Source organism: Manacus candei, unplaced genomic scaffold, assembly GCF_025592945.1.
Source record: "Manacus candei isolate 608988 ecotype Guabito, Panama unplaced genomic scaffold, ASM2559294v1 h1tg000024l, whole genome shotgun sequence".
Classification (NCBI taxonomy): Eukaryota; Metazoa; Chordata; class Aves; order Passeriformes; family Pipridae; genus Manacus; species Manacus candei.
In genome coordinates, this window is record NW_026138072.1 from 5,788,155 (window position 1) to 5,802,637 (window position 14,483).

General features: G+C 36.9%; 2 protein-coding genes across 5 annotated transcripts in view; one reads left to right on the forward strand and one right to left on the reverse strand.

Moving 5' to 3' along the window:
* Positions 1–14,483, forward strand: part of JMY (junction mediating and regulatory protein, p53 cofactor) — a 131,347-nt gene that overhangs the window by 86,970 nt on the left and 29,894 nt on the right. The window lies entirely within an intron of this gene.
* Positions 1–14,483, reverse strand: part of HOMER1 (homer scaffold protein 1) — an 88,068-nt gene that overhangs the window by 11,568 nt on the left and 62,017 nt on the right. For all 4 annotated transcript variants that reach the window (XR_007904629.1, XM_051788111.1, XM_051788112.1 and 1 more), the window contains exon 6: positions 11,618–11,774. Coding sequence is in view for 3 of the 4 variants with exons in the window: in XM_051788111.1 (XP_051644071.1) it covers positions 11,618–11,774 (157 nt within the window). In the remaining variant the exon portion in view is untranslated. The remainder of the gene's footprint in view (positions 1–11,617; positions 11,775–14,483) is intronic.

A 14,483-nucleotide genomic window follows, 5' to 3' on the forward strand; every position in this document is an offset into this window, starting at 1 on the left:
GAGTAGGATACAGCTTGGTAACAACTCACCACTCCCCTACCCTAAAGTACTTTTTTATTTGCTGGTATTGTCCCAAAGGAAATATCAGTGCTCATGGCAAAAAGTAATAGCAGTTTCCTTAGTTTTATATGCCACTGAGCATTACAACTGAAGTCTTACATAATTTTCTCAATTTGCTTCAATAACATAAAAATATCTCTATTTAGATTCCCATCATACTGTTACAGTATTCACCACAACAATTACACAAAGAATTGGAACACACGACTGGGACAAACCTATTTCTACAAAGTGTCTGAACTAGACAGAGCAAGAATCAGAGAGGCACGGAGTAATTTAGGCTGGAAGAGGACTCTGGTGGTCATCTGGTTGAGGCCTCCTGCTCAAAACAGGGCCGATTTTGAGGTCACATTTGGTTGTTCAGGATCTTGCCCAGTCAAGAACCTTTACCATCCAGCAGAGATGCCACAATTCTGACATTGTTGGTTTATGAGGAGCTCCTTCCTAAGTTTTGCTGGGACTGTCAAACTCATTCACCTCTTTCACCTTCACCCCTTCTGATGTTTAACTTCTTAAACATTTCCAGGCTTTCCTGCTGAGATGTTGAATGGCAACCTACAAGAAGACAATCTCTTTTAAAAAGTTCAGTTGCTGTTGCACTCAGCAAGACCCACTGGTTCTTCCCCAGTCTAGAACAGTGAATGTTCACTTACACGAAATGTAAGACAGATGTGGAACTGGAAAGACAAAAGTAAGCCTAATCCCCAAAAGACTTCTGTCCTAGAATCTCGTGCCTTGGAAGTAAGCGTGCAGAAGTCTCTCATCCCATGACTAATGAAGTGCTTGGACTCCCTCTGTTCTCCACATGGTTTCCTCCTGCCTGATACACACCGAGAGGATGTATGTGTTGGTGCAAGCTTGGAATTCAAGGAGGCAGGTGGATTGAACTGTGGCGGATGAAATGTTACTGCTCTAGGCTATTGTTGCTGGCTAAAAACACCTTCCGCAGCCACCCTGCCAGATGCACAGCTCACATGAATGCTCCTGAGTACACTCTGGTTCACACTAACTCAACACACTTACTGAAATTGCTTAAGCAAACACTGTTGATTATTTTAAAGAAATAAGCAAGGAGGCTCTCACAAACCTTCCCAACAGAGGCAATTGCTCCCAGAAGGACAATTAATTACAGCACTAAAAGGGCTGTGATGTCTTACTCTAGTCCAGCTTTTCTCTGGGCAAACATCCATCTCTTACTGCTTATGCAAGGAAATAATGTTCAACTGTTTTGTTTACCGTTCCTTGAAAAATCAGTAAGATGGGGAAAAGAGAACAAACTCAATTAAAAAAATGGGTTACTTAATCATTCTTATTTAAGAGCCCATTCCTACAGAGATCTGAAAAGATGTCAAGTTATCTTTATCATGTTATTTTGTACTTATAAATGTACCTATAAAAAAGAAAGGCACATTGTGACCCTTTCAAAAAGATTGATAGAGTAAGATGGGCTGGAAAATTATGTGATATAAAGAATATGCTATTGAAAACACAAGTCACAAAAGATAAAGCTCTAGGCAAAAATCTGAATAGCATTTACTTGCTCTGTTTCCTTGTTCCAAATGGAATTTAATTTTCCCATGACCAGTGGTCCAAAAATCATTACAAGTAACTGTTTATGTGTTATGCACAGAAGGGGGCATAAAAGTAAGTTAAAATGCTTTAGTCTGACCCTCCCACGTGCTGTTTTCACAGACACCTCCTTGTTCAGTGTTTCATGTTTAAGAGCAAGGCTCAATCAATCATTCAAACCCTTGCACAGCAGTATCGAGCAATGTACCTGTGATTATGTCTTGTTTCCAGGACAGAATTCAGACTGAAAGAACAGTCTTTGAACAATAAATGACTAAACAAGGTTCTTTTATTGTGCTGTCATAAGACTGCACTGCCTTGCATATCTAACAAAGGCAATATTGTGGCTTTGTATTTGATACTTAAAAAGAAAAAAGTTACTGTTCTTAGTCTCTGTTTCTTTACTTTGTATTTATCATCCAGGTAAGAATTGCATGTATGGAAAAAATTCTGAAAGGGCTTTTTAGTGACTATTTAGTGTGCAAACTTCTCTAGCACATGGATGGCATTATACTTAACTGCATATTTCAGGGAGAAATACATCGACTGAAATAGGACAGTAAGGCAACTTGTTCTGGCAGAGCCTAGGCCTTCCTAGCAAAGGCCATTCTAGAGCTTTCTGGAAACTTTAATATAGGGTCAACAGCCTATAGATGCAGCAGGATTCCAGGCAGATGGTTTTCATTGCAGCAGAGAGCAAGTACACACTGGGTTGCTGGGAAGACTGGAGGAGTGAGGCTTTGAGCCATATAACACAAGGAGTAACAGCTTTGATGTGAGCTTAAGACAGTGACTGCCCAAAGCTTTAGAAGACTGAAAAATCTCTCAAAACAAACCCAAACACAGAAGACTACCTCACAAGTAAAGACTTGGGTAGACAGGGACAAAGAAATGGGAATGACAGGAATATTTTGAGTGGTGACCCCCAAGTAATTACTGAATGAACGAATCTGAGCCACTTTTGCTCCAGGTTGATTCATTTTTTCAAACTACTTTCTTGAGATAAATTTGTACTTTCTTGAGTACCAACAGATCATGAAATTCCTTTTAAATTCCATACAGAAATTTTCCAACTTCTACAGAAATACAAAGCAAGATAGATTAGAACATAAAATCACACAATTGTAGAATAATTTAGATTGGATAAGACCGTTAAGATCATTGAATCCAACAGTTCACCCAGCACTGCAACCTCCCCAACCTAACCCTGTCCCTGTGTACCACATCTCCATGTCTCTCAAATACCTCCAAGGATGGTGGCTACGTGACTTCCCTGGACAGACTGTTCCAATGCTTGACAACCCTTTCTGTGAGGAAATTTTTCCTAATAATCAATCTAAACCTGGTACAACTTGAGGTTATTTTCTCTTGTCCTATTGCTTGTTACCTGGAAGAAGAGACCGACCTACATCTGGCATCAACCTCCTCTGAGGTAGGTATAGCGAGCAATAACATTCCCCCTGAGATGCCTCTTCTCCAGGGTAAACAACCCCAACTCCCTCAGCCATTCCTCACAGCACCTGTGCTCCAGACCCTTCCCCAGCTCTGCTGCCCTTCTCTGGACATGCTCCAGCACCAAAATGTCCTTGGTTTGAGGGTCCCAAAACTGAACACAGGATTTGAGATGAAGCCTCACCAGTGCCAAGGACAGGAGGACAACCACTTCCCCGGTCCTCCTGGCCACACTACTGTTGATACAAGCCAGATGCCATTGGCCTTCTTGGTCACCTGGGCACACTGCTGGCTCTTGTTCAGCCACTGTCAAACAGCACCCCCACATCCTTTTCTGCTGGGCAGCCACTCCTTCCCCAGCCTGTAGCACTGCCTGGGGTTGTTGTCACCCAAGGGCAGAACGCGGCGTTTGTCTCGTTGAACCTCATAGATATGTTGGCCTCAGTCCACGGATCCAGCCTGTGCAGATCCCTCTGCAGATCCTTCTTGCCCTCCAGCAAATTAACACTCCCACCCAGCTTGGTGTCATCTGTATACTGACTGAGGGTGCACTCAATCTCCATATCCAGATCACCAGTAAAGATATTAAACAGGACTGGCCCCAGTGCTGAGCCCTGCAGAACAGTACGAGGGGACCGGCCACCAGCTGGATGTAACTCCAGTCACCACCGCTCTCCAGGCCTGTCCATCCAGCCAGTTTTTTACCCATATTAGCAACATATATTCATTGTAGCTGTAAGCCTATTTTATATACCTGACACTATTAACTTCTTGTTTCTATAAGGTATTTTTCTTCCTTCTATTTACTGTGCAATGCAATATCCAAGGTTTACTAGCCCAAGCTCCAGTGTAGAATTTGCTCACATAGAAGACTGAATTGAAGTATTAATTTTGGCTGATTGAGTTACATCCTTAAATGGATCATAACTATGACTGTGACAGTATTATTCCATCAATAATTCAAGATGAATGTCCCACAAAGAAAAAAAGAGCCCTCTGCTCTCCATGAGGAGAAGAGAAACAATGTTTCATGGGTCATCAAAACTATGACTAACTGCATAAAGTTTCACATAATTTATGCAGAGGAAGCTTCTCAGTTCTTAATGATGGACAGTAGTAAGATACACAACAGCATGCAACAAGCTGATCACAAAAATAATTCCAGTGTAGCTTTCAAGAATAAAAAAAAAACTGGAAAGATTTTTGTTGTTAAGAAATAGTAAAATGGAGAAAACAAGGGAAATTGCTTTTCAAGGCTGATGCTGAAAGAACAGAAAACACACAATGGACTTATAAATCACTTTTGACAGAAAATTAAGTACTGTTGTTTTCCAAGATTTACCCACAGATAAAATGATAACCTGGGGGCAGGGGAGAGTATTGTGCATTACCAACAATATATTACTTTTTTCAACAGAGAAAACAATTAGAAAATTTTGCTGAAAAGGATATATTTTTCTCTGTGGGCAGTGATGCCTCAAGCCGTGGAAATAACAAAATGTTTTCCACAGTTACTCATTTCTACAAAGATGAAAGAGGAATATTACATCATCTGCTTAATTTTTGTAAAGAAAATAATGAACCTGCAGTAAGAATATTTGAAAATATAAGAAGTTTACCAAAATTGATGTTTTGAGCTTCAGCCATGCATTATTATTTGCAACCAATAACGGTAATACTAAATTCAGAGGGCATGCCTTTCCCTGCAATCTAATTAGCAAATACTTTTTCCAGCTACCTGGCCAGTTCATGAAACACATGCAATAGGAAACACCGTACAGACACGTCATCCTTCAATCCTGAGAATTTTCAGTAATTTTCTCATTCCCCTGCAGAGTTTTAGAAGTTTAGGATGTACTTCATTGTACTTTCAGCTTTAATTATGTAAAAATCCTGTGGCATGCCTCCACAATGCATACTTTTTTTCACTTGCAGATAAACATATCTCAACACTTTTCTTATGTTTTTTTTAGAAATAAGAAGATGGAACAAGAGACCCTTTCTGAGAAAACTTATTTTTTTACAACCCAGAGTCAGAGTAGTTTGGCTGGTGATTTGTTAGGTTTTTTCCTCAAATTATTACCTTGTATGTGACACATTCAGTGAAAGTGAATTCCCAGAAAAAAAAAAAACAACAAAATCTTGGGTCCTAAATGCAAATCTGCTCTAAAAACTAATTAAGGCAAACTGAAAAAGACAGAAAGACTTCAGTTTCTTGCAGTTCCAGATGAAAGGACTGCCTACCTAAATATATGGACTTAGTTGTCCATTTTTTGTGCACTTACAATCGGTCCATCTGCACACATATTTCTTTCAATTAAATGCATAGATAAATACTAACAAAGTTATAATCCCACTGTTTTGATTGTCAACCTATCCATATGTACTTTTCAAATGCTCACCTATTTTCATTGTAAACAAATAGTATCAACCTGCTACCTAGCCACATGCTAATTACAGTATCTTAAGAAGAAAGTTACACTTGGTTAACTTTTTTTTCTTTAATAATTTGTTTGATTTATTACCTAAGTTTGGATTGTTCAGTGGGGGTATGAGGGACACAGTCTTAAAGGGAGGATGACAAGAGATAGGCATCACATAAAAAAGGTGTATGGGTAATAAATTTTTGGATCAAAACTCCATTCATAAATTTCTTGTTACCACACTTCCTGTCACCTTCCTTCACTCTTAGATGATGTTCTTCCTTGGCCACATAAGACCTAACAGTTATTCACAGTAGTCCCACAGTGCTGCTATTAAGACTTCTCAGCAAGTATGAAGTCCACGATATGGGCTCCAATTTAGCAGGCAACTTCATAACATCTGCATGTTCAAAATTTAGTTTTAGTTATTCAATTATTAATGCAGCTGGTGAGGCAGTGGAGGTGACTTCTAAAGGGTCTGTAAAGATTTTCTACAGATAATCTGAGCAGATGGCTTATACAGCACTCCATACTTCTTGTGGACTTTAATAACTGCTTTTAAAGATTGTTGTTTTCTTTAAGTAGCATAAAGATTGTCCAATAAAATGACCATGGTTTTTTTTTCATTGTGCTCATGCATTTTTTTAATATCCATTTTAAAATTTCCTGTTACAGCAGTGAAATCATGGTCCATTATTTGTCATGGGGTTTTAATAACAAACTCATACTTATTTCATTCACTGAATGAAAGAACCAGAACAAATTGGCTAATTTTATCTTACTTTCTAAGAAATTCTGGTAAAATAAAAAGCTAGAATTCAAGACACTACCTCCCTGTTCTTTCACAAATACCCAGGAACTTGATCACTTCCCTTCATCTCTTTTTATGTTAGGTTTCTTTTCTGCAGATGAATGATCTTCAAGGACTGTAGCTCTTATTATCATGCACTGGTGTTATTACTTTGTGCTATTGCCCAGTGTCATAGGATGATTTACTTTAGCAGTTAGAGTGCATGAAAAAAATTAATCATTTTCATTTTTAACATGACAAAGACAGAACTTTGGGTTGCTTTCCATAATTTATATCACGATTCAATCCTTTCCTCTTTATAGTATCAGGATTAATGTTAGTGCCAATGCTATTCTATTTGTCTGAAGTAGCTTACTTCAGGGTTTTTCTTTCTGTTACTGAGCTGTTCTATGAATCCCTTTTGATGTAAAAAAGCTATGCAAGGTGTGTAGGAGTGCTCCCCAACCCCATTTAAGGGAAATTTTTGTTGTTTCTGAGCAGATTAGAGAAGGCTGAGAGCTCAGAGTTAAGCTCTTGACTGGGCATCATATCTTCCCAGAATTATCTCTTTGTATTTGAGAGAGAAAAATCCAGGCACTCATTTAGCAAGCTTCTCAAAAATATAATGTCTGACAAAATATGAAAGTACAGTATTTCTGAATTAAGCTCACAGTTTATCAGGAGAAAGCACAAAACTTTAATTTATTGAGAATGTTTCACTCAGCCACACTGAATCTGTATTCTGTTTCATCTCAGCTCTAGCCATTATTAAGGCAGAGAAGAAATGAAAGAAGGATGATAAAGGCCTCAGAGAAAGCAAATAAATGTAAGTTAATGTGAAAAACTGAACCGATAGATGAGTAAATCTTATACTAAATCAGAGACGGCAATTCATAGGTGACATTAATTTTAAAAATGCAATCAAAATCAAAGAATGGGGAATCTTAGTTTTGTTTCTGTGTTTTAAAATGTGCAAACAATGTGATACACAGAAAAAACTATTTCAGTTAAATTTGAAAAGAGTTACAGAATAAAGAATATTGGTTTAAATTAACTTAGAACTGCTTAAAAAGCAAATTGTACAATAAATACTGCACCAGACAAAGGACCAAGTTTACCACAGTGAATTAAAAAATAGAAGATAAATGCATGTGATACTATGTAAAATCAGTGGATGACTATAAATAAAACACGATAAAGTTCAAACTATGGAGAAAGTATCATAAGAAGTCAACTAGTAAGGTAGCATTCACAATAATTCTTTTCTATTATAAAGAGGAAACTATATAAATAAAGCTATTTATATAAAGGCAATTTATTTAAAGAAGAAACTAAAGATGGAAACAGTAATGTAAAGTTTACTAACCAATATGCATTGCTTTCCCATACACACTTAACTTGACAGAGGATAGAGTTTGCTACAGCTTGCAGACAAATGACTCAGGCACCAAAACTTGTATATAAACCTAAAATATGTAAGGAGTGAATACCACAATTGAATGATATATAAACCACCTAATATAGTATTAAATTGAACTAAATGTATCAGCTAATATTGGCAGTACCATTCTTGATTTTGGAGTCTGGTTCATGTTATATAAGACTATGATCCTGTAAGTAAGCATATCTCTCCAGTGCATACACATCACAGACCCATTCTTATTTTCTAGTGGGCAAGATGCTATGATGGCCAACTTTTCCGTAAAAAACAACAACTACATTACAACTGATGCAAACTAATTTCCAAATTTTTCTTTCTCCTTGAAAACAATTTTTCTATGCATATTTCTAAAAATCTGGTCTATTCAAGTTTTCTCATCTAAGTGTCTTTTGGATCAAACCCCATTCTGCTTCTGAACTGGCAACAGATATGAGTTGCAACATTGCAAATTTCAATCAGATATTAGGAAAAATAATTTGACAAGTGTGGTCAGTTGGTGACAAAGGGTGGTCAGTTGGAATGGGCTGCCCAGATTGGCTATGGGAACTCACGTTTTGAGACCTGATTCATAACTTCAAAGCTGGCCCTGATTTCACTTGAGAATTGGACCAGATAACCTCCGAAGTTCCCCTTCATGCTAAGTTACTCTGTGATTCTACAAAATAAGGACAGAGTTCTTTTCCTCTGACTAGAAATATGTCTACAGGACTATCCAGATGACTACTCTATGGATAAAGACAAGCACTTAAAGAAGCAAATTCAACTCAACACCTTAGTCTTCTTAAGGCTGGGACACTTATTCTTCATGCTTTTGTCTCTACAAGAATTACAAGAATAAAAGATGACTGACTGAGACTTGATATATAACACACATAATCTCAGGTTAAATGAATTCCAGTTCAAGGAATATTTTTTTGATCAACTGCAGCTATGTGTTTATACTGAACAGATAAACAGAACAGACAGATAGCACGAGGCAGTGACTGAACTTGCTTGCTATCACACGTACCATAACCAACAGTCTTCAGATCTGCCATTTCAACAACACATTTTTGATCTGTGTAAGAAAGAAGCATCTGACTTGCCATTTCTTTTTGAAGTGAGGCACTAATTTAACTTGAAAATTCAGTCTCCAGCATGCAGATTAGAAAAGCTCTTGTATCACACTGCACTGCATGGGTAATACTTTGAGACTGAATTATTTTTAACACAATATACATTCTTTTGCCTAGAGAGTTCAGTTTGTTGGGCTAGCCAAGTCTACATTTTTCTAAAAGCAATTCCAACAGAGGGCAGTACTCTCTTTGAACTGTCCCGCTGTAATTTACTGGCATTCCTGGAGAGACATAGGCACAGACCATTCCTGTATCCTGTGTGAGATATCAACAAGCCCTAAGGTCACAGATTATGAAACATTTTAACAAAGGCATGTAAACAGTGATCAAAAGAGCATAGTGTAGATGATCCCATGCTATAAGATTTTGTGCTTCCTCAGAAATACAAAACAACTGCAGCAAATTTGCTGCCAAAAGGTTATGAAAAATCATCAGCTAGTAATGAATGTAGCCTCCAAGACTTGGTTATTACTGTGAACTGTACTATCATATAAAATCAAAATGACATGCTAAAATTTATATATTCATTACTTTTATTTTCCAATAAAAGATTTTAAATAAAATTCGACTAAGAGTGAGAGTAACATAAAAAAAGGGGATCTTTGCCTGCCTTGTCTGGTTGAGTCTCCCAAGGCAAATGCAGCTGCTGTTGTGGTGCATTACTTTTCTTTCTTATATAAGAACTGTAATTGTCTCAGCTTTGCAACGCAAGCTGTTAATGCATTTTATTAGGAAGCATGCTACCTTATTATGTACACGTTAGTGATGAGTTCTTCACTGTAAAGCCTATCTAGTGGTCAAATCCACCTGAACATTTGCACTATAGGAACTTTAATATGAGGTTGTAGTTTAAATAATTTTATTGGCAGTGACTGTTATCATCTATTCATGAACATAGAGCACAGGTTAGAACTCCCACCCTTCCAAATAAGAAGCTTAAATGAGATGACAGATAAAGTGACAGTCTCCCTCTACAAACACACATGACAAGCTTCTGCCTGACTGGAACATTTTTGAAGGAAAGAAGTTTTGTCAGCAACTGTCAATTTCTTGACTGAAAGCACTTAGAAAAAAGCACCAGTCTTAATTACATTTCATGCACTTTGTCCAGTCAGCTATAGCACACACAATTACAGACCATTGGAAATTGTCATTCTTCCCTATCAAATCATTTGGCTGGGACTTCAAGATCATTGTCCGCAAGTCAGTCTAGGTACAGAACATCCCCAACAACTTGCCATGTTCCCAGGTTTCCTAAATTCTTGATTCTCTTCCACATCTCCAGGTTAATTGTAGCATACTGAACTCCCCCCCCACCCTCAGATGAATATGACCTTTATTCTTGGGACTACTTGAACAGCCTCCAGTTAGACAGGTCCAGCATAGGTCTGAAAGAAGCCTTTGCAATTTGCAGGATTTGGCTTGCTGTAATTGCCATACTTTATTTCCTACCGGTCAATACAGAATGTAAAACCAAATCAAGAGGTCTGCTATGTCTACTACTTGACTTCCCCTTGTCAGTATATTCATGAAACCTGCTTTCATGCAAAAAAGCACAATGGTTCAGTTTGGGATTTTTTGCATTTTTTTCTTAACTATCATTGACTTAAGTATGGCCTGGGTTGAAATGGACCTTAAGTATCATTGACTCAGTATGGCCTGGGTTGAAATGGACCTCAAAGATCACCTAGTTCCAAACCCCCTGCCATGGCCAGGGACTCCTTCCACTAGACCAGGTTACTCAAAGCCCTGCCCAACCTGGATGCATTCAGCCCCACTGAACACTGTCAGGGATGAGGCATCTACAGCTTCTCTGGGCAACCTCTGCCAGTGTTTTACCACTCTTACAGCAAACAATTTTCTCCTAACATCTAATCTAAAGCTACCCTCTTTCAGTTTAAAGCCATTCCCCCTTGTTCTATGACTACATGCCCCAGTAAATAGTACCTCTCCAGTGTTAAGTACATCTCCTTCATATTTTTCTAAGTTAATCTTTATTAACAGAAGTGAAACAGCTTAATCAAAGACATCTTTCCTCCATACGTGTTAATCTTGCGTTCATTTCACACAGACATATGTCCTAATGCTACAATTAGAAATTTATATGGATAAAGGTCAATAGATTACACAATATAATCTATATAGAGAGAGTTACATTTCAAAAGAGAATAGAAATTAAGATATTGAATATTTGTTTTCATAATTTAGCCTTCATAATTTAGCTTACATAATTTATTCCTTCCTCAAACACTGTTTTTCCTTCCCCCACTGTGAACTAACTTTTAGTTCACTTCTGTATGAAAATGGGTGCAGATCTGTAGTTGCATATAATGATCTTGTTCTTCAGTTCCCAGCTTTCTTCACATGCAAGGATGAGGGGAAGCTGTTAATGTTTCTTATACGAAGAAACTACAACAAAGTTTCTTTAACTTACAGATTGGATGTCAAGTTTCTATGGGCTTAAATGCAGTAGGGACTAAACTGTAATGCTATGAGGACGTCATGAAACAGACGTGACAGCATCAAATGAAGAGTGAAAGCTGACAAACATCATAAGGTAACTCTTCTCACAACAGTAATCTTTGCAGAAAAAAAATCCTTCAAACCAAATAACTTTCCACTGGAGGAAATACTTTAAAGAAATCATTAATTTCCATCTCAAAGATTAACCTAAAGCCCCAACAATAAACTTGTTTTATTTGAAAATGAGTGAATAGAGTCATCAGTACTTCCACCTCAGGGATCCTGGCCATTTGCCACAACTTACCCGCTTATGAAGACGTTCTGCTTCCTCCTGATATGCAGCAAGTTGCTGTTTCCATTGTTTCACATTGGCAGTGGACTCCAGCAGGGCTGCTGTGAGCTTAGCATTATTACCTTTGAGTGTGGCCAGTTCTGCCTCCCAATGCTTGCTGATTGTCGAGCTGCACAGACAGAATGAGAATGGTCAGAACCCTCAAATCTCTTCCTTTATTCTTTTAAATGTATTATAATTTTTTTTAATACCCAGGAAAAATAGAATTACGCAAAACATCTTATGACTGAACGACCAAATGATAATACAAATGCTCAATTATCAAGACTATAAATTAAGAAAGTATAGGGGTAGCATTATTGGAAAACAACATCTATTCACCCAGTTCAACAGGGTATTTTTATAAATAAAATGTTAAAGATTATGAAACACACATCAGCTTCCCAAAAGCAACAGCATGCAATTCTGGAACATATGTATGATTAGTCACTATTTTAATATATGCACATTGAATGAAACTGCTTTTTTAATCTACTATTTTTTGAAATATATTGTAGAAAAAGCTTTTTCACTGTCTTGATTAAAGAGAGATAATATACTGCTTTGGAAGTACAGCTTGGTTGTCTTAATGCAAGTCTTCTATTCCTGAAATATACTTTATTAAATACCATATTTAATTTGAACTTGCAAACTCAAAGATTTTTAATTTTATAATAATATTAATACATTTTTCCTCAGTAATATCAGCAATGAGAATAAAGATCAAGTAGCATAGATAAATTACTGTTTTATTTTAAAGTGGAAGCTGATGCTGAGGTTTACTGAAGTAGCTGATAGAGAAAAATCCTGCTTACAATTTAGTCATTCTCTGAGCAAACACAGGGCTTGAATTTTCCAGATAATTAGTTTGACATCATCCGCAGACCCTATCTTTACACTCAGTGTGAAAGGGAAAAATATCTTAGATACATCAGGTAAATGTATTAATAAGCAAATAGCTCACCAAGAGCATGAGAGGTGCATACCAACATGGAAAACACATGGAGAAAATAATTAATTTTGCCTAATTAGCTTACTATTAAAGACATCATTGAAAACCAAAGATCTGTAACTCTGGTCAAAATGATTTTGTATATAGGTTAGTGATGAATTATGATCAATTATTATAATATTTTATTTTATTTATATCTTTATATGTTAATATGATTAATTTAATTATAATTTACTGTTATTTTACATGTAAGTTTATAGCTTTGAACTTCGTACACATGTACAATGAAACATTGCCATAATTTTTTCCATTTAGTTTCCTCCACTTCCTGCATATGCAAAGTCTATCCCACTGAAGCATATTTCAAATACGTTACGACTCCTATAAATGCTTCTTAGGTGTTCAGAATCAACCAGACACCAAGGAACATTCATTACCAATTCAGATCACATGTACTGTTTCACTAAAACATCATATCTGGTTTTTCTGTGCTCCAGCCTTTCCTTCTAAATACAGTGCTTCATCCCCTTGAGTGGGAATACAAGTTGCTCCAGAAGAGGAATATGGGTTTTTTGAAATTGCTTTATAATTTTGTGATCTATACAACTAATTAGAAGTTCACCACTGGAAATTTTAGATCTTAAATGACTAAACTAATGATGATCCTACTTCATTCAGGGAACACTGACTCACACATTCAAGAAGATAAGTACAAATTTCTGGAACCATGTCTACTCTTCTGTTTCTCTAATCAAACTTAATTTTCACTTATAGTAGTCCAGCAGGTCAACAAATTCCACTAAAAAATGCTAAAAATATCTAGTTTGTTATTATATTCATAACTCCTTCTTGATGTTCTGATCAGGCAAAAAAATATCCACTCCAGTAGATTCATGTAAGTGAATAGTTCCATTTAGTAGCTCCTGCAGGACTACTAGCAACTACTAGCTACTAGCAAATTGTGTGTGACACTGATACATTCTTATAAAATGCGCCTTACCACTCATCTTGCCCACAGAATAAACATGCACACAAAATTTTATACTGATGTAAGACAACTGTCTCTGAGACAGTTACAGGCTGAGAACTATTTGATCATTTATTATCCTAAGGAAGTTAATTTTTTTTAACGTAATAATGGGTATATCCACAATGATAACCTTCCAAGCCACAAAGAACCCAGATAACAGACTCTCAGGGAGCGATTAGTAATAATATGAGGGTGATTTGTGGTGTGTTTCACTTTCACCTTTACTTGGTGCCCTTGCTACAGTGCCTCTCAAGAAAACAGCCAGGAGCTCTTGTATTATTCCTTGTATAATGGGATGTCAGCATGAAGTATGGAGCATGTATTTTCCATTACTGCTATGGTTACCCTGGTTCAAAAACTGTAAGGTTTCTTCAGAGCTGGTTATTTTTCCAATTGTTTTTTCTCAACAGGAATGCATCAGTATTATTTCCAAACCATACTTTTCTTCCCCCAAGGGATCTACATAGTGGGCAGGAACATGCCCTATTGTAATGTAGGTGTTGCTGACTTGTAGCATATACTGGTTTTTTTTCTATAGATAATTGCTATTGTATCTTCTAGAGAGTCGGCTATAGCTCCATAAAATGGACACACATTACTTAGATTATCTAAGTAATCTAATCATAATTTGATTAGAATAGCCCATAACCAATCTTGGCAGTTATGACTGACTTTTCTCAAATACCTTCTTGAGAAACAGAAAGATAATTAAATTATACTCTGTGGATTACTTTGGTTAAAATTGGAGTTAGATTAATTACTTTAGGACCAGATAAAAGCATACATAGGATGCTCTTCTTAAGCTAGACTGAGAGTATCTTCATTGATGCCTGTATCTGTAGAGCTACGTTGGTTCA